The sequence below is a fragment of the Spermophilus citellus genome (genome assembly GCF_964194105.1).
Source record: "Spermophilus citellus genome assembly, chromosome: X".
Classification (NCBI taxonomy): domain Eukaryota; kingdom Metazoa; phylum Chordata; class Mammalia; order Rodentia; family Sciuridae; genus Spermophilus; species Spermophilus citellus.
Genome location: NC_138190.1, coordinates 69,570,338 through 69,590,867, shown reverse-complemented (window position 1 = coordinate 69,590,867; position 20,530 = coordinate 69,570,338). Strand labels below are relative to the sequence as shown.

At 39.7% G+C, this 20,530-nt stretch overlaps 1 protein-coding gene and 1 pseudogene across 4 annotated transcripts; one reads left to right on the top strand and one right to left on the bottom strand.

Moving 5' to 3' along the window:
- The first annotated feature begins 8,606 nt into the window (after nucleotides 1–8,606).
- LOC308639101 (rho-related GTP-binding protein RhoG-like) lies at nucleotides 8,607–16,133 on the top strand. 3 transcript variants are annotated; one of them, XM_081277112.1, is made up of 3 exons: nucleotides 8,608–8,763; nucleotides 12,837–12,920; nucleotides 13,758–16,133. In XM_081277112.1, exons 2-3 carry the CDS (start codon nucleotides 12,858–12,860, stop codon nucleotides 14,346–14,348), a joined length of 654 nt encoding a protein of 217 aa, XP_081133238.1. In that variant the 5' UTR covers nucleotides 8,608–8,763; nucleotides 12,837–12,857; the 3' UTR covers nucleotides 14,349–16,133. The 3 variants fall into 3 exon arrangements, with proteins under 3 accessions (XP_081133240.1, XP_081133238.1, XP_081133239.1); XM_081277113.1 differs by lacking the exon at nucleotides 8,608–8,763 and adding an exon at nucleotides 8,778–9,639; XM_081277114.1 differs by lacking the exon at nucleotides 12,837–12,920 and having other exon boundaries at nucleotides 8,607–8,763.
- A 2,878-nt stretch (nucleotides 16,134–19,011) lies between these two features.
- On the bottom strand, nucleotides 19,012–19,720 carry LOC308639704 (AP-3 complex subunit sigma-1-like; annotated as a pseudogene). Its single transcript has one exon. The product of its transcript is annotated as an AP-3 complex subunit sigma-1-like (transcript).
- Between the last annotated feature and the right edge of the window lie 810 nt (nucleotides 19,721–20,530).

The window sequence follows — 20,530 nt, the reverse complement described above, 5'->3', positions numbered from 1 at the left end:
GGAATGGGAAAATAAATAAGGAGAGAAATGAATTACAGTAGATGGGGTAGAGAGAGAAGATGTGAGGGAAGGGGAGGGGGGATAGTAGGGGATAGGAAAGGTAGCAGAATACAGCAGTTACTAATAGGGCATTATGTAAAATTGTGGATGTGTAACCGACGTGATTCTGTAATCTGCATTTGGGGTAAAATTGGGAGTTCATAACCCACTTCAATCTAATGTATGAAATATGATATGTCAAGAGCTTTGTAATGTTGTGAACAACCAATAAAAAAATGTATACAGAAAAATTAAAAGCTAGTTTATTGTTAGAATACTGTTAGGCTGTGTGTCATGTATAAGAAACCCAAAATAACAATGGTTTAAAAAATAAATTCTCTTGTAATTTCAAAAAAAAAAAAAATCCAGTGGCACACACCTATAGTCCCAGCTTCTTGGGAGTCTGAGGCAGGAAGACTGCTTAAGTGGTAAGAATTCGCTCAGTGGTAGAGCACTTGCTTTGCATGTGTGAGGCACTGGGTTTGATTCTCAGCACCACATAAAATAAATAAAGATATTGTGTCTATGTACATCTAAAAAAATTTTTTAAAAAAGATAAGCGTCTTGCTAAATAGCTGAGTTTGGCCTAAAACTTGCCATCCTTCTGCCTCAGCCTCCTGCATTGCTGGGATTACAAGTTGGTGCCACTGTGCCTGGATTTTTTTTTTTTTAATTTTTGAAACAGGGTCTTGCTGAATTGCATAGGACCTTACTAAGTTGCTGAGCTTGCCTTTGAACTGCAGTCCTCCTGTCTCAGCCTCTGGAGTTGCTGGGATTACAGTTATGTACCACCATACCCAACCTTAATAAATTGATTTTTAAAAGAAAAAAATATAATTATGCAATAAAAGAAAATTAAATATTTATACATGATGCAACATGGATGAGCTTAAAAAACATACTAAGTGAAAGAAGTCGTAGGTGATTTATGATTCCAGTTAAGTGAAATATTTAGGAAAAGATAAATTTATTAAAACCATATTTTGAGTTATTCTAGGCTAGGTTGGGAATAGGGAGTGACTGCAAATGAGCTTGAGGAGTTTTGGGGGTGTGTCAAATGCTTTAAGATCAGATTGTAATGATAATTAATTTTACACTTAAGATCAGTAAATTTTAGCTCAGTTTGTATAATTACCAATGCTTGCCTCACATGCAAAAGGCTCTTTCAATCCCCAGCATCACCAAAAAAAAAAAAAAAATCAGTACTTTTTGGTATGTAAATTGTACCCCAGTAAACCTGTTTTTAAAATATAATTGATGTCAGGTGCAGAGACACACTGTAATCCCAGTGGCTCTGAAGGATGAGGCAGGAGTATCAAAAGTTCAAAGCCAGCCTCAGCAACTTAATGAGGCTCTGAGCATCTCAGAGAGATCCTGTCTCAAAAGATAAAAAGGGCTAGTGATGTGGCTCAGTGGTTCAGCATCCCTGAGTTCAATCCCTGTACTTGAATAAATAGATAAAATATAACTGAAACCAGGTACAGTAGCAAATGCTTACGATCCTAGTGGCTAGGGAGGTGAAGGCAGGAGGATTACAAGGTCAAGGTCAGTCTCAGAAAATTAGCCAGACCTTGTCTCAGAATAATAAAAGGGATGGGAATATAGCTTAGTAGTAAAGAGCCCTTGATTTCAATCCCCAGAATGAGTATAAATATACATGTAAACATACATATAAACAAATGCATACATGATATATTTGTGTGTGTGTGTACTTACATTGAGGGGGGCTGGGGATATAGTTCAAATGTAGTATATTTGAGGCCCTGGGTTCAATCCTAGCACAGAGCAAAAGTAGTAATTTGCCATATGATCCGGCAATTGGGCTCCTTGGTATGTACCTAATAACCTGCATACCTATTCTTTTTGTATTTGGGGTGAGTGGTTGGGATCTTATGTTGTTGTCCAGGCTGGCCTCAAACTCTTGGGCTTAAACTGTCTTCTTGCCTTAGCCTCCCAAGAAGCTGGGACTGTAGGTGTGTGCCACTGGATTTTTATAGCAGTTTTTTTTTTTTTTTTGGTGGTGCTGGGGATTGAACCCAGGGCCTTGTGCATGCTAGGCAAGCACTCTTAGCAACTGGGCTATATTCTCAACCCCTATAGCAGTTTTAGTTGTAATTACCAATGCTTGCAAGCATCCGAGATGTCCTTCAGTGTATAGATAAATAAACTAGTAGGTGTATGTAGACAATGAACTACTATTTGGCACTGACAAGAAATGAACTATCAGCTCATGAAAAGCTAGCAGAGAAAGCCTAAATGTGTATTACTGAGGAAAGCCAATCTAAAAAGGCTGCATACTGGATGATTCCAACTACTGTATTTAGCATTCTGGGGACAAACCTATGGAGATAATACAAAGGATCAGTACCAGAGTTTAGGGGGAAAGAGGGATGAACACAGAGCAGAGGATCTTTATGGCAGGGAAATTACTCTGTGATGCTATAATGATGGATAAGTGTCATATATTTGTGAAAACCTAAAGAATATATAACACACAAAGTGTGAACACTTGGCTGTGGTAAACTCTGGATTTGGGAATGATAATGATTTGTCAGTGTAGTGTTATTGATTTAAGAAATGTAGGTAGCATCCTGGGGTGGGATGTTAATAGGCTATGCATGAGTAGCAGAGTATATGGGAACACTAGTTTCTGTTCAGTTTTATTTGTGAACCTAAAACTGCTCTAAAAAATAAGTCTATTTAAAGTGCTATCAAGCCACGAAAAGACATGGGAGAACCTCAAGTACATATACCAAGTGAAAGCTAATCTGAAAAGGCTACATAGCGGTCAACCAACTATGTAACATTCTAGAAAAGGCAAAAATTTTGACACTAAAAAGATCCCTGGTTTCCAGAGGTTAAGGGGATAGAAGGGAGGCATAGGAGTAGCACAGAGGATTTTACTGTAGTAAAACTATCCTGCATTGTACTATAATGGTAACAAATGTACAAGTATAGGGGTGTGGGATGTTGAGATAGCAGAGGAGACTACACATGTGATGGCAGGGAGTACATGCTGTATTTGTGCTTATTTTTGTTGTGAACCCAAAACTGATCTAAAAAATAGTCTGTGGGTCTGGGAGTCTGGCTTAGTGGTAAAGTGTACAATTAATATGTGTGAGGCCCTGGTTCAGTCCCAATATCAAAAAGAAAAAAAAAACATGTCTATAAATTGTGTAATTTGGGCATGGTAGCCCTCCTATAGTTAGTCCTAGCTACTTGGGAAGCTGAGGCAGGAGGATCACTTGAGCCCAGGAATTGGAGGCCAGCCTGGACAACATAGAAAAAATAGGGCTGGTGTTGTAGCTCAGTGTCAAGAGTGCATGCCTAGCGTACCTGAGGCCTTTGAGTTCAGTCCCTAACACTACCAAAAAGAAGAAGAAGAAGAAAAAAAAACATTTGAACAAAATCAGTAACGAAGTATCATGGGTTATTTTGTGGTAAAAGTAAAATACATGTCAACAGCATAAAGTGCAGGAAGACAAAAATCAAAATATATTAATGTAAGAATCTTAAATTGTGAAGTGATATTAAAACCTGGAGTGTGGAGTTGGGTGAGTTCTTTATCTCAGGAATTCAAATAATGAGATTCTCAGACAGTAGAAGGTGAAAATAAAGTAGAAGAATTTATTAGAGCAAAGCAAATTAAAACTCCCACAGTGGGGAGGGGACCTGAGAGTGTTGGGAGTGAATAGCTATTGTATAGGGTTTATATGGATCTATAAGTTTAAGGAAGTCAGTCCCTGGCCCAATCAAAGTATTGATCAGGCATTTTCTTTATTTGGAGAGCCTGTGGACTCTCCGTCATATATATCCTGATTTCCTATGGACTCCAGGTCACATATGTCCCAATTTAAAAATAACATTTTTAGTGGGGCACACTGGTGCACACCCGTAATCCCAGCAGCTAGGGAGGCTGAGACAGGAGGATTGCAAGTTCAAAGTCTGCCTCAGTGAAAAGCAAGACACTAAGCAACTCAGTGAGATCCTGTCAATAAAATACAAAATAGGGTTGGGAGTGTGGCTCAGTGTTTGAGTGCCCCTGAGTTCAGTCGCCAGTACCAAAAATAAAAATATCGTTTTTGTAAGTTTCTCAGCAAAAATTTGTAGCTGCTTTAGTGTGTGCTTTGCTGCCCAGGAAGTCACCCAGGGACCCATTTCCCTGTCTTTTTAGCCTTATCTCTTCCTCCTGATCTCAGTATAGTAATACTTGAAGGTAGACTGTGAAAAACTAAAGATGTGCATTATACACCTTGAAGCAGCTGCTTAAAAAAAAAAAAAGTATAGGTTGGAAACAGGTATAGCTTGGGCTGAGGAATTCAACTTTGTGGTAGAGTGCTTGCTTAATGGATGAGACCCTGGGGTTCAATCTCCAGAACCCCCACCCCCATAAAAAAGGTATAGCTAATAAGCCAACAAAGAGATAAAATGGAGTAAAATCAGTATTGATTAATTCAAAAGAAGGCAGAAAATGAGACAAAGAATAGATGGGACAATTAGGAAACAAATAGCAAAATAATATGTTCAAATATGATCATATCAGCAGTCACATTTTTGACAATCTAAACACCCCAATTGCAGGTTACAGATGATTAGAGTAAAAACCAAGACCTGACTGTTGTCATTCCTGCAGGAAAAGCTCTTAAAATACAAAGACATGAATAGGTTAAAAGTAAAATTAGGTCAAAAGATGTTACCATGCTAACAGTAATCCAATATAGTAATATTGGACAAAATAGATTTCAGAGCAAAGATACCAAGAATAAAGAATGTAATTTCAACTAAGGGGTCAATTAATGAAGAAGCCTTAACTATCCTAAATAAAGACTTAAAAATATACAAATCAAATTATGGGCTGGGGATATAGCTCCGTTGTGCCTGCCTCACGTGAACAAGGCCCTGGGTTCAATCCCCAGCACCACAATTTTTTTTTTAAAAAACACACAAGCCAGGTATGGTGGTGTGTGCCTGTAATCCCAGCAAATCAGGAGGCTGAGGCAGGAGATCACAAGCTTGAGGCCAGCCTCAGCATTTTAGCAGGGCCCTCAATAACTTAGACCTTGTCTCAAAATTTTAAAATGGGCTGAGGTGTAGCTTCGTAGCCGGATGCCCGTGGGTTCAATCCCAGTAACCACCCCCCACAAATAACTTATAGGACAAGTAGGCATAAAATCAGCAAGGATAGCCAAGCACAGTGGTGCACACCTATAATTCCAGTGGTTCAGGAGGCAGAGGCAAGCAGATTGTGAGTTCAAAGCCAGCCTCAGCAAAAGTGAGGCACTAAGCAACTCAGTGAGACCCTGTCTCTAAATGAAACACAAAATAGGGCTGGGGATGTGGCTCAGTGCCCCTGAGTTCAATCTGCAGTAACAACAACAACAAAAATAAGCAAGGATATAGTAGAAGTGAACAATACTATCAATCAAATTTATCTGGTTGATATTTATAGAAGACTCTATCCAACAACAAAATACATTTTTTTTCTGTTACATGGACTGTTTATCATAATAGTCTATGTTCTAGGTCATAAAGTAAGTCTATAAATTCAACAAGAACCAAGACATAGAAAAGTTAACTAGGTATCATTAAGAAAGATCTGGAAAATCCCTAAATACTTGAAACAGTGTACTTCTAAATAATCCATGGATCAAAGAAGAAATCAAAAGAGAACTTAGAAAATATTTTGAACTGGGGCTGGGGTTGTGGCTCAGTGGTACGGTGCTTGCCTAGCATGTGTGAGGCACTGGGTTCGATTCTCAGCACCACATACAAATATAAATAAAGGTCCATCAACAACTAATAAAATATTTTTTTAAAAAAGAAAATATTTTGAACTGAGCAAAACCATATCATAACTTATGGAATTCTTCTAAAGCAAAAAAATGGGATAAGTTTTTAGCAATAAACACCTTCATTTGGAGTATTGGGGTGCAGCTCAGTAGTATTTTCCCAGTATGAGTGAGGCACTGGATTCAATCCCCAGCATAAACAAATCTACCAGAAATTAATGATATGTTTATTGTTTTCAGACCACAGATATGTGCAACCATGCCCAGCTCAGGATGCTTTCAAAACCAAAGCAAGCTGATAATCCCCCTTAAGCCCTCCAGAAACCATTGTTAGAACTGAAGAAGAATCTCAAAATAATGACTTCAGTTTTCACTTAATAAACAAGGAAGAACAAATAAAACTCAAAGGATAAGAACAGAAATAAAAGGTAGAAATCAGTGAAAAACAATGGAGAAAATGAAACAAGATACTTGAATGCCAGGTTTCCTTACAGTATTATTGATAATATCCCAAAGGTGCAAATAATCCAGATGTCCATTAACAGATGAATCAATAAACAAAACTTCGTGTATCCATACAGTGGAATATTATTCAACCATAAAAATGAATGAAGTGCTAGACAGGCCTGTGGCAGGGAACACCTGTAATCCCTGTGACTTGAGAGGCTGAGGCAGGAGGACCGCAAGATTGTGCCCAACCTGGGCAATTTAGCAAGACCATTTCAAAATTTATAAAAGGGATGGGGATGTAGCTCAGTGGTAGACTGTCCCTAGGTTCAATCCTCACTACTCCCCCACCAAAAAAGGGAAAGGGGTACTGATACATTGTATAATATGGATAAACCTTAAATATTTGCTAAGTAAAATAAGCCACACACAAAGTCAAATATGTAGTGTATGACTTCACTGATATGAGATATCTAGAATAGTAAATTCATAAACAAAATGTGAATTAGAGGTTACCAAAGGCTAGGGGAAAGGAACGAGTTAATGGGGAGTTTTATTTTTTTTGTGGAGCCAGGGTTTGAATGCAGGGTTGCTTAACACTGAGCCACATCACCAGCCCTTATGTTTTATGTAGAGACAGGGTTTTAGTGAGTTGCTTACAGCCTCACTAAGTTGCTGAGGCTGGCTTTGAACTGGTGATCCTCCTGCCTCAGCCTCTCAAAGTGTTGGAATTACAGATGGCACCACTGAGCTCTACATGGAGAGTTATTTTTAATATGTACAGGGATTTGTTTCAGGTGATGAAAATTTAAGAAATGGTGGTAATAGTTGCACAATTTAAGAATGTATTCAATGCTTTTGAACTACATAAATGGTTACATGGGAGGCTGAAGTTGTAGCTAGGTGGTAGAGGGCTTGTCTAGCATGCTGGATTCCCTGGGTTCCATCCCAAGGACTGAAATAAATGCTAAATCGGCAAATTTTGCTACACATTTTACAATTTTAAAACAGTGTAATACTAACATAGTAGAGGCTAGGGTTGTGGCTCAGCAGCAGAGTGCTTGCTTAGCACATGCGAGGTCCTGGCTTCAATCCTCAGCACCACGTAAAAATAAATAAAATAAAGATATTGTGTCCAACTACAACAAAAAAACAAATCTTAAAAAAATTGAATTGTACTTTTCTCTTAATTTTTTTTGGGGGGTGGATAATATGGTGATACAGGAATTGCACTCGAGAGGGTGCTCTACCACTGAGCTACATTCCCAGCCTTTTTCTTTTTTAAATTTTGAGACAGTGTTGCACTAAATTGCCAGGACTGGCCTCAAAAGTTGCCACCCTGTCTCAGGTTCCCTGGTAGCTGAGACTATAGGTGTGTGAGCTACACCCTAGCTTGAATTGTGCACTGTAAATGGATTTACTGTGTGGTTATGTGAATTTGTATGTCAATAAAGTTGTTTTAAAAGAATGCATACTGTATGATTTATTTATATAAAACTCTAAAAAATGTAAATGGGGTTGGGGGTGTGACTCCGTGATAGAGTGCTTGCCTGGCATGCATGAAGCCTGGGGTTTGATTTCTAGCACCCCACCCCAAAGTAAAATAAAAGGACTGGGGGGCTGGGGATGTGGTTCAAGTGGTAGCGCGCTCGCCTGGCATGCGTGCGGCCTGGGTTTGATCCTCAGCACCACATACAAACAATGATGCTGTGTCCGCTGGAAAAAAAATAAACAATAAATATTAAAATTCTCTCTCTCTCTCTCTCTCTCTCTCTCTCTCTCTCTTTAAAAATAAATAAGTAAAAATAAAAGGACTGGGAGTATAGCTCAATGGTAAAGCACTCCTAGGTTTGATCCCCAGTACCTTTCCGCCAGCCCCCCAAAAGGACAAAAAACGTATACAAACTAATATATGGTAACAAAAAGCAACTCTAATTCCCTCACTACCTCATTTTATCCCCTTCATTTTTTCAAAAACCTTCTCTGGTCCTTAAGTCTATATTAATATTGGTCTTGGGAAAGTCAGAGGTCCAGACCTCTGAGTTTTCCAGTCTTATCTAATAGAGCATCCTCCACAAATAGTCTACCCAGCAGGCAATTTTCTCCTAAGCTACATTCACAATAAGAAACATTCAAGCCAGGCACGGTGGAGCTCTGGAGACTGGAAGGAGAGAGTGGTCTCATTTCGCTAAGGTAAAGAAGTCATTTGGTACTGGGGTTGGGATCTTAAGTAGTCCTTAAAGTGTGGTTTAAGAGCCTGTGACTTGCTGATAGCTAGGCGGGCCCTGGAACTCCACTTCCCAGGAGGTCTCGGGGCATCGAATGAAGACTGCGTCCAACGATGGGGTGGGACTCAGTCGCTACCCGGATGTGTCGCTGAGCTCTCACAGCTTGTCTTTCCTAGCCCCACTTAAGAACTCCCGGACGCTTCGCCAGCCGGCCAGCAGCAGTCCATCGGCAGCGCTGGATAAAGATCAGACTTTGCCGGGTAACCTTTATGGACAGACAGACCCTCCCACAGCCAACTACCTTCTTCTCTGCTAGAGTCTCCCTATTCCCCCGGGACAGTTGCCTTAGGATTTGAGCTACTCCCTGAATGGAAGGAATTTGCTGGGGGTGGGGTAGAGTGAGATATGTGTAGGTCTGCTAGGTCTGGGAGATTGACCCAACCCTTCCTATTTGTGAATCCTATGTTGTGTGTGTGTGTGTGTGTGGGGGGGGGGCACCTCTCTGTCCCAGGCTTAGTAGTCCTTATGAAACTGGAGTAAACTACCCTTGGTGGAGAATGTGAGGAAAGTGCTGAGTGGGCTTGTGGTTTCTGTGATTGGGTCACTAGACTTGCCCCTCCTTAGGTTAAGTTTCCTAGCGTCAGATAAAAACCCTCCTCCTCTTCCCACACCTCCCCCAGGGTTGGGAAGTGTTCACTAGGTTTCCATCATCCACAAGCGCCTTGAAAGTCTCCTTTGACCAGTCTTGAATCAAAGCAGTCTTCAATGTAAAAAGCTTCATTTGTTCTATAGATAACTAAATTGAAGAAAGTAGTAAATAAAAATGGGAAACTTATACTGAATTGTTTTGGTTTCAGAAAGTTACAGAGTAATTTTACATGGATGTAGACACAGACGTGGGAAGATTGCAACTTGGAGAATGTGTTATAAACAGTACTATTCTGAGCTGATCCTGAATATTGTTGATTTTTTTTTTTTTTGTACTGGGGATTGAACCCAGGGGCACTTAACCAATGAACCTCAGCCCCATCCTCCTTTTTAAATTATTAAATAGGGTCTCAGTAGCTGAGTAGCTGAGGCTGGCTTTTGAACTTGCAGTCCTCCTGCCTCAGTCTCCAGAGCTGCTGGGATTGCAGGTGGGTTGCCACCATGCCTGACTTGAATGTTGTGAATATATGGTGAATATAGCTTAGGAGAAAATTGCCTGCTGGGTAGACTATTTGTGGAGGATACTTGATAAGACTGGAAGAGCTGGGGCTGTAGCTCAGTGGTAGAGCATTTGCCTAGCACGTGTAAGGGACTGGGTTCAATCCTCAGCAGCCACGTAAAAATAAAATAAAGGTATTGTGTCCATCTACAAAAAAAAAAAAAAAAAAAGACTGGAAGACACAGGAGTGCACCACTAGATCTGGCCTTATTTGCCTTTTAATGTATAGCCTATCCTTTCCACCAAACTAAGTTTCTAGTTTTTACCCCTTTAAAGATCCCTCCCAGCAGTGCAGTGCCTAGGGTAGAATCTGGGAGAATATATGGATAGTGGTGGTGATGAGGTGAGGAAAATTGTGCATGATCCTTGACAAGGACAGCATGGTGCCAGATGTTGGAGTTGATATAAACCTTTTCTCATATAGGTGATGCAACCTAAAATATTTTCCTTTCTTTAAATAATTCCTAGCTTTTTCTCAGAGCCCCCAACCCTTTAAAATATTTTTAGCATTATTTTGAGACTTTATAACTATTAAAAATTTCAAACACATACATGAGAAAACAGTGTCCAGAATACATGGGCTTAATACAAATAAGTGAATTGTGCAAAGAAGCCCCCCCCCCCCCCCCCCGCCCTGGGACTTTTGCTAAACCCTGCCTTTCATAGAGATTTTGCTATGAATGAAGGTGTTTATAAGAAGTTGGTACTGCTTTGGATTTTCTTATTTCTGTGATATTCTGACTGCATACTATTACCTAGGCACCCAGCCATTAGTGTGCCATGTATAGTCATTATCTGTAGACCATATATGCCAGGAGCACTAGTATATCTAAACCAAGATAAACAAGTACAGATAACTTTTCCCAGTTATTTTAGGGGCTGAACTTAGGGTACAAAGTAGTCTTTGTGCTTAAGTTTTACCCTGGTTCTGCAACCTACCATCCCCCAATTGTACTGTTGTCCTGAAAGCAGTCCCTTTGAGCAGGAGTTTCACACACTGGATGATATCTAAGGAGGCTGGAAGTGGGGTTGCATAGGCTAACTGATGTAGGAATTCATAGGAAGAAGAGAATCCAGACAGGAAGTCAAAAAAGGCTATTCACAGGGAGTGTGGTGGTGGCTTTGCCCTGTTATCATAGAATTTGTGTAATTGTTATGCCTATTCCTAGGGCATAGTTGCCCATCAGAGCTGAATTATGCTCTGGACTTTTTTTAAGGTATGGGATCTATGGACAGTCTCCCTGGTTAGAATTATGTGAGCAGAGAGCTACCCCTAGTGGGCTTATGTGAAACATGCTCTGAAGGCCAACTTCTCTTTAAACTGACCCATGATGAGGTTTTTTTTTGTTTTGTTTTGTTTTTTCTTCTTTTGTTTGCCTAATATGACAGCAATATGGGAATGTTATTTCTCTAAATTACCAAGGTGAGAAATTCTTGTTTTTATTCCCTGTAACCAAATACATATGACAATCCCCTTCCTCCATGTTCTGACACTTGAAGAAATTAATGTTATAAAGATTGAGTCTGGGGCTGGGATTGTGGCTCAGTGGCAGAGTGCCTGCCTTGCAAGTATGAGGCACTGGGTTCAATCCTCAGTACCACATAAAAATAAATAAATAAAATAATGGTATTGTGTCCATCTACAACTACAAAAATATTTTAAAAATAAATAAAAAAGATTGAGTCTGGCTGGGCATGGTGGCACACACCTATAATCCAAATAGATTGGGAGGCTGAGGTAGGAGGATTGTGAGTTAAAAGCCAGCCCTCAGGGGCTGGGGTTGTGGCTTAATGATAGAGTACTAGCCTCGCATGTGTGAGGTACTGGGTTTGATCCTCAGCACCACACAAAAATAAATAAACAAAATAAAGGTATTGTGTTCATCTATAACTAAAATAAATATATATGCTAGTCTCAGCAATTTAGCAAGGCCCTAAGCAACTCATCAAGTCCCTGTCTCTAAATGAAATATAAAAAGGCCTGGTGATGTGGCTCAGTGGTTAAGTGCCCCTTGGTTCAATCTCTGGTTCAAAAAAAAAAAAAAGAAAGAAAGAAAGAAAGATGGGCTGGGGATGTGGCTCGCCTGGCATGCGTGCGGCCTGGGTTCGATCCTCAGCACCACATACCAACAAAGATGTTGTGTCCGCCGAGAACTAAAAAATAAATATTAAAAATTCTCTCTCTCTCTCTCTCACACTCTCTCTCCTCTCTCACTCTCTCTTTAAAAAAAAAAGAAAGAAAGAAAATGAGAGAGATATAGTCTGCTGAGTGTGGTGGTATACACCTGTAATCCCAACAGGTTAGGAAGCTGAGGCAGAAGGATTCCAAGTTCAGAGCTAGTCTTAGCAACTTAGTGAGGTCCTAAGTAATTTAGCAAGACCCTGTCTCAAAATAAAAAGGGCTGGGGATGTGGCTTAGTGGTTAAGCACCCCTGGGTTCACTCCCCAGTACCGAACAAAGCAAAATTGCAATAACTAAGAATCTAAAGTAGAATGTACTCCACATCATGTACAACCACAAAAATGGGAAGTTGTACTCCATGTATGTATGATATATCAAAATATATTCTACTGTCATGTATAACTAAAAAGAACAAGGAAATTTTAAAAAAAAGAAAGTAGAATGCTTTGCAGCTTAAATCGAGGGCAGGACAGTGATAGGATATTAATATGGGGGTGTAAACATGAGAGCACATGTTTATATATACTTTTGGAGATTATTTGTCATATCATTTACTCTGAAATACTTGTTTCATGAAGAAATGGACAATAGCATGGTGGTGTTGTTTTGTTCAGATAAGGTGGGAAGATGGTATGAGACCTCTGGTTTTTCTAGCATTGAAACCATATTACAGAATTTTTGTCTTCCCTCAGTAGTATAGTATTAGCAGAATTAAGAAGTCCAGGGCTGAGGGTGTTGTTCAGTGGTAGAGCAACATTCTGGCGTTTGAGAAGCCCTGAAATGGATTTCTAACACCACACACACAAAAATAAAACAACAACATCAACAACAAAAAATGAAACAAATGAACAAAATACATCATCATAGCTTCTAACATTTAATGAGGACTGTGTATATGACAGTGATTAATAACTACTACACATATCTTCTTTTATTTAACACAGGTTAAGAACTTGCCCAAGTTCATGAAGCTTAGGAAGCTTTCTGACTCCAGGAAGTCTGACTTCGGAGCCTTGACTCATTTTTTGGTACTGGGGATTGAACCTGGGAGGGGGGGTGCCTTGGCCCTGAAATACATCCTCAGCTCTTTTTATTATTATTTTTTAAAATTTTGAGACAAGGTGCCCAGGCAAGTATCCAACTTACAAGGCCTCTGGCCTTAGCCTCCTGAGTTGTAGGAATAAAGAAAGGCATGAGCCACTGAGACTGGCTACACTTATTTTTTTTTAAATTAATCAATCCCCATTTACTGAACACCTGCAATGTTAGCACCTTTGATAAAGTATATCCAGACCCTATGACAAATGTGTAACAAATAACTATTATATGGTGAGTACCATTTTTCAATCTTGGAAACCTTTCTATGCCTATGTTTTTTAAAATTATAGTTACCATTTCCTGAGTACCTGCAGTATGTTAGCACCTTTGATATAGTATATCCAAACCTTATGACAACAACTTATCATTCATACCTATGTATATGAATAGTTTTTAATCTGTCTGGATTTACAACTACTTTTGAGAATCTGACAACTTTGGATCTTCTTTGAAGAAAAATTTATTTATACACATACATATAATATTTTCACAATCCCAGAGGTGGCTTCTAGAACCAACTAAAGCCTGTCCTCTCACAGTCCACAAGCTCCAGTGGACTGTAAAGTGTAAAAACAGTCCAGTGTAAAAAACTCTTGTCCTATACAAGCTTTCCCAGATTACTCTTCTATGGTGTTAGGGGCACAGGGAGTGTGTGTGTGTGTGTGTGTGGGGGGGGTGCTTTCCTTTCTCTTCCTTCTCAGAAATGTTTATAAAGCTCCCTAAATTAACCAAATATCTCTGAATATTTTTTTTTCTCTTGTACATAGGATTACAAGGGAAGAATGCAGACCATCAAATGTGTGGTTGTAGGAGATGGGGCTGTGGGTAAGACCTGCCTCCTCATCAGTTACACTACAAATGCATTTCCTGAGGAGTATATCCCCACTGTCTTTGACAACTATAGTGCCCAAACATCTGTGGATGGCCAAATCGTCAGCCTGAATCTGTGGGATACTGCTGGCCAAGAAGAATATGATCGATTGCGGACACTCTCCTACCCCCAGACCAATATTTTTGTCATTTGTTTTTCCATTGGCAACCCATCCTCTTATGCCAATGTGAGGCATAAGTGGCACCCAGAAGTCTCCCATCATTGCCCCAATGTACCTGTTCTGCTGGTAGGCACTAAGAGGGACCTGCGAAGTGACCATGAGACAGTGAAGAAGCTGAAGGAGCAGAGCCTAGTGCCCACAACTCCTCAACAAGGCAATTCGCTGGCTAAGCAGGTAGGGGCTGTGAAGTATCTGGAATGTTCAGCCCTGATGCACGATGGGGTACATGAGGTGTTTTTGGAAGCTATCCGGGCAGTGCTTTACCCTGCCTCAAAGAAGAATGCTAAGAAATGTGTTCTCTTGTAGCTTTTGGGTGCTACTTTGGAGACTGCACCTAAAAATGTAAAGGAAGCTTCCTTTGATAGTAGTTGCAGGTGCCAGCATGAGCCATTTCTCTCTTCCCCTAGAAGCCCTAGACTCCTGGTTATTTGGCTTTTGGAGGAACCTAGAAGACAGACTATTTCATACACGGCTGCTTTTAAGTTTGGTATGAACCTTGTGGAGGAAGTTTGTGTGTGTCACAAGTAGTAAAAGGAGATGCCACTGAATGCTGTTCTTTTTTCTACTGGCCAAGCCATGATGAAGCACAGCAGTCTTCATGCTGTCCTTGGGAAGCATTTGCTTGTCTGCTTTGAAATCTAACTGACTTTCTTTGCTGTATCTACCATTGAGCAAGTGCCTCAGACAATGATTTTTAAATCATTGCCTTAAACTTTTAGATATTCTAATATTTTTTGTGATCCTGGGGATTGAACCTAGGGTCTCATGCATGCCACATAAGCCCCATTGAGCTGCACCCCCAGTCCTGATATGCTAATTTTCCCATATTGGTGAAACCTCAGGGTTCTTTACCACTTAACTACATCCCCACTCCTTTTGACTTTTTGAGACAGGGTCTCACTAAATTGCCCAGGCTGGCCTCAAACATGTGATTCTCCTGCCTCAGCCTCCTAAGTAGCTAGGATTATAGGTGTCCTAATATACTGAGTTTTTGAAAGCCATTTTATTTGTTTTATGCATGTTCCCAATGTTGACACATTCCTCTTATTCTTGAGATAAGACATTTTCACAAAAATGGTTAAGCAGCATTTTCCAAAAATCTGAGCTAGTAATAGATGTTCATTTTTAAAGGGTTCTATCTATTGTCTAATAAGCTCAGGAATCAGCAATTTATATAAAACCCATCAGGTTTCTTTACAGTAGAACTTTATAACTTATTATGTATGCATTGTTTCCCACACTTATTTCATCACTGAACATTTTTGGAGGTTCCATATAATACCAGATAATAGTTTCAGAGAAGTTGGGTTAGTGGAAACTGGGAATTCCCAATGAGGCTGTAAAAAAATGCAAAAAGCATAATGTGGTCCTGTTCTTTTTGATGTTTTCCTCATTATGCCTTTGAGACAAATGTTTATATCAGCCATGGACTTATTATTGGTTCCTCTGCTTCAGGAGATGGGTTTGGCATTTAATGATGATAGTGCATGCACTGCAGATAGGGTCCCACAATGAGATCTGCTATTAGATTTCACTAGCACTGTCGACTTGGTGATGTGGAAGTTATTCAATCCCTCGAAAAGCTGTATCTGAGTCTTCTGTGTGGCCCCTTTCCCTCTTAGTCACTTCCTGTAAAATAAACCCACTCAAGGTCAATTCCCTAAATAAAACAAAAACAAAACAATTAAACTGTCCTGCCAATCATTGTCAGGAGTTCTGTTTTTTTTTTTTTTTTTTTTTTTTTGGTACTAGGGATTTTAAGAGGCATGATTTACCACTGAGCCACATTCCCAGCCATTTTTATTTTAAGACAGGGTCTCAGTAAATTGCTTAGAGCCTTGCTTAGTTGCTGAGGCTGGCCTCAAACTTGCAATGCTCCTGCCTCAGCTGTCAGACTCCCAAATTATTGGATTATTGGTGTGCACTATCATGCCTGGCCCAATTTGTTTGTTTGTCTGGTGCTTGTAATGGAACCCAGGGCCTGGTGTATACAAGGCAAGCACTTTACCACTGAGCTATATCTCCAACCCTTTTTAATTTTTTAAAATTTGAAACAGGGTCTCACATAGTTGCTGAAGCTGGCCTTGAACTTCTTTTTATTTATATATATATATATATATATATATATATATATATATATATATATTTTTTTTTTTTTAAAGAGAGAGGGAGAGAAAGAGAGAGAGAATTTTAATATTTATTTTTTAGTTATTGGCGGACACAACATCTTTGTTTGTATGTGGTGCTGAGAATCGAACCCAGGCCGCACGCATGTCAGGCGAGCACGCTACCGCTTGAGCCACATCCCCAGCCCCTGGCCTTGAACTTCTAATCTTCCTGCCTTAGCTTTCCAAGTACCTGAGATTACAGGGTAACTTGTTCCAGTTTTTTTTTTTTTTTTTTTTTTTTTGGTACCAGGGATTGAACTCAGGGGCACTTGACCACTGAGCCACATCCCCAGCCCTGTTTTGTATTTTATCTAGAGACAGGGTCTCATGGAGTTGCTAAGCACCTCACCATTGCTGAGGCTGGCTTTGAACCCATGATCCTTCTGTCTTGGCCTCCTGAGCTGCTGGAATTACAGGAGTGCACCACTGGGCCCAGCTCTTTCTCTTTTAACAGCTCCCAAGAGTTGGAATGTGCCGTCCCCCTTGTGGTTATATAGGATATCAGGCTTTGCTAGAGTTGCTCAGCTTGCCATCTCCCAGTATGCCAGCTTCTCCTTTTCTCCTTGTCTTTTTGACCTTCATTTGGTATGGAAGGAATACTTCTTCATATGGCAAATAATGGTTGATAATTTCACTGTGCATACCCCATTCTACCATGCCAAATAGCACTGGGTTTTTGAGAATTGAGAAATGAACGTCATAAGATCTGTTCTTGGGCTGGGGATGTGGCTCAAGCAGTAGCGCGCTCGCCTGGCATGCGTGCGGCCTGGGTTCGATCCTCAGCACCACATACAAACAAAGATGTTGTGTCCGCTGAAAACTAAAAAAAAAAAAAAAAAAAAAAAAAAAAAAAAAAAAAAAAGATCTGTACTTACCCCTGCTGTGGGTAAAGCATTTATATATTTTGACTGATGTTCCCTGGGATGCTTACAGAACATAAAGGCTTATACAGGCTAGAAACATGGCTGCCACCTGTGTGGCTGTCTATGAGAATTAATGATTTAATTTTTATGGTGCTGGGGACTGAGCCATGGTTTCACACATTAGGCAAGTGTTCTACCACATAGCTACACCCCCAGCCCTTCTTGGGGAACTTTCTGTTTAGCTACTGTCTTTTTTTTTTTTTTTTTTGGTACTGGGGATTGAACCCAGAGATACTTTATCACTGAGCCACATCCCAGCCCTTTTTTATATTTTATTTAGAGACAGGGTCTCCCTGAGTTGCTTAGTGCCTCACTAATTTGCTGAGGCTGGCTTTGAACTTGGGATCCTCCTGCCTCAGCCTCCCAAACCGCTGGGATTATGGGTGTGCACCCCTTTGCCCAAGTTACTGTCATCTTTTTTTTTCCTAAATTTTTCTTAGTTGTAGTTGGACACAATACCTTTATTTATTTATTTTTATGTGGTGCTGAGGATCAAACCCAGTGCCTCACATGTGCTAGGCAAATGCTCTACCACTGAGCCACAACCCCTGCCTTACTGTTATCTTTTCAAGTGACTTTTATTTATTTATTTTGGTACCAGGGATTGAACTCAGAGGCACTCAACCACTGAGCCACATCCCCAACCCTACTTTTTATTTTATTTGGAGACAGGGTCTCACTGAGTTGCTTAGTGCCTCCCTTTTGTTGAAGCTGGCTTTAAACTCGAGATCCTCCTGTCTCAGCCTCCCAAGCCGCTGGGATTACAGGCAAGCAAGGCGCTTAAGTGACTTTTAATTTAACAGTGCCTCCTACTCCACTTTTGCCTAGCAAGTTACTAGGCCTGGGTTTTGTATGGGCAAATAGTTTTCTTCTAATAAATGGAGGTGTAATCCTCAAGTCTGAGTAGGAGTCCTTTTTATACCGGACTGATTTGATGGTCTTGAGTATACACTGACAACTTGTTTTTTATATTTAAAAGGAATTTGTATGAAGATCAACTTGCTGAAATTATTCAAAACAAATGATAATAAACTTTTCTGATTTTACCAGGTCTGTTGCTTTCAAAAAAATCAAAGCAATTCCTCTCCCTTCTTCTTTGAGTGCTTTCTAAATTCTCTTCAAATTGCAAAGGATGAAATAACTATAACTGTCATATTGCACAGTGCACCAACATGTAACTGTAATTGTTTTTCTTTACCAGATAATCAGGGTAGGGAACTGTGTTTTAATATTGACTCTCTCATTCTTGCCCCACATTTATCCATCCTCAGGATTTAGCTTCTCTTCCAGATTCTCATTTTTTTTTTAACAGTGATAAAATATACTTTTATTTACTTTGTTGAGTCAGAGGGTCATAAAAAAATTATTGCTAAAGTAGATATCAGGCAAACAGACAGGTGCTTTAGAAGTCCAGTTACCTTGGAATTTATTTAAACTAAGAGAAAAAGGTCATAATGTTTTCATGCAATACACACTTGGTTCTTTAAATAACAATTGTGACAAATAGCAGAAAGAATTAGGAATGCTGCACTGATGATCCATCCATACAAAACACCAAACATTTTAGGTTGTACATAATTAAAGAAATATCTTACTTTTCAAAATACTGTAATAGCCAATACACAGAGGCATGCCTTAGGTGGGCATAGGAATGCAGTTTTAAAAAGGAAAAAAAATCCCACTGGAACTACTCAATTTCTTTTAAACCACTGAGCAAGAAAAGCAATATTGAACTTCCATACTGACTTTACACAATTTCTATACAGTACCTTGACTTAAATCCAAGAGCAAAAGTTAAAACTCTCCTCCTCTATTTTTGGTAAACAACTGCAGGGTAAACTTAGATGACTTTTCCCTGGATTTTACCTGGGAGTGGCCTTTTTAATATTTTATTTAAAAGAGGGCAGGTTTGGCACTTTTATACTGATGTCACCAATGTTAATATTTCTTGGGATCTCAGGAAGATTCATATTCTTTACAGCTGATACAGCACAGGCTGGAGCTCCCGCTAAGCCAGCCTCAGATTTCTCCAGTTTATTTTGTGCATCAATTTGTGTAACAATCTCATTCATGTTGGTCTCCAATACCATTCCCCCCATCACCATTTCTGCAAGAATATTGTGAACCTTGTCTACATGGAAAATTAAATCCAGTTCACACACATTTTCAAAACATTTGTCTAAGGTTTCCACGAATACTTGAATTAGATCTAAAATGCCGAGTTCACTTTCTGAAGAATCCACACAGAAGACAAAATATAGGGTGGCATAATGTCTATAAATCAGTTTGTTGTCAGATCCTCCAATTAATAATCCTCCTTCTAGGAAATTACAAACATTTTCATCTCTCTTAGATACCAAATGGAAAGTCTCCCGGATGATTTGCTGTTGTGTATCTTCACTGTAGGGCTGGTAAAACTTGGAGAGCCGTGGCTTCCCGTGGTTGTTGAAGATGAGGATCGCCTTGATCATGGCTGGGCCGGGCCGACTGGGTGGGCGCTGGGGGCCAGGGCGGGGGCAGGCACGCGAGCCTCGCCTCGGGATCTTGCCAGGGATCCTTCCCTACCCGCCCCCTCCTGCACGCGCTCCCGAGCCACCCCAGATTCTCATTAATAACAGGTCAGTTAGTTCTGTGCAGGCAATATTTTTTCTCAAACTACAGTTAGTAAATAATTTAGGTCTTGTATGTTACAAGCACTACTACATTAGGGACTAAGTGTAAAGACATATCACTTAATATCCTTTGCCCCTTTCACTATCTCAGCAATATATCCTATGTGTTATTTAAAAAAATGTGTGACTAATTCTGGATGGTAATTGGGTATGGTGTAGTGCACTAATACTAAGTGTACTAGTAAGGAAGAGCAAAACCATGTGTTTGTTTTCTTGGTACTAGGGATTGAATCCAGGTGCATTCTACCACTAAGTTATATCCTCAGTATTTTTATTTTTTTATTTTGAGAAGAGATCTAAGTTGCTGAGGCTGATGTTTAAAAAAAAAAAAAAACAGTTTTGAGGCTGGGGTGTAGCTCATTGTTAAGGCATGTGCTTAGTATGTGCAAGGCCCTGGGTTTGATACCCTGCACCATAAAAACAAAATACTCCCTCAGTTTTACTGAGAGATAGTTTTAGCTACCATAAAATTCACCTATTTCAAGTGTATAATTTAAAAATTTTTAGTAAATTTAGTTGTGCAAACATCACCAAAATGCAATTTTAGAACATTTCTGACTCCAGGAATGCTTCATGCAGTTAATCCCTGTTAATAGTCCACTGCCATTCCTAGACAACCACTAGTCTTTCTTTTATAGATTTGTCTTTTCTGGATATTATATACAATCATACAATATGTAGTTTTTTATAACTCTTCATCTAGCATAATGTCTTCAAATTCCATT

Coding starts and splice junctions, on each gene's coding strand:
- LOC308639101 (XM_081277112.1), top strand. CDS start 12,858: ATGAAGCTTAGGAAGCTTTCTGACTCCAGGAAGTCTGACTTCGGAGCC. Junction 12,921..13,757: donor GAGCCTTGACTCATTTTTTG/GTACTGGGGATT, acceptor TCTTGTACATAG/GATTACAAGGGAAGAATGCA.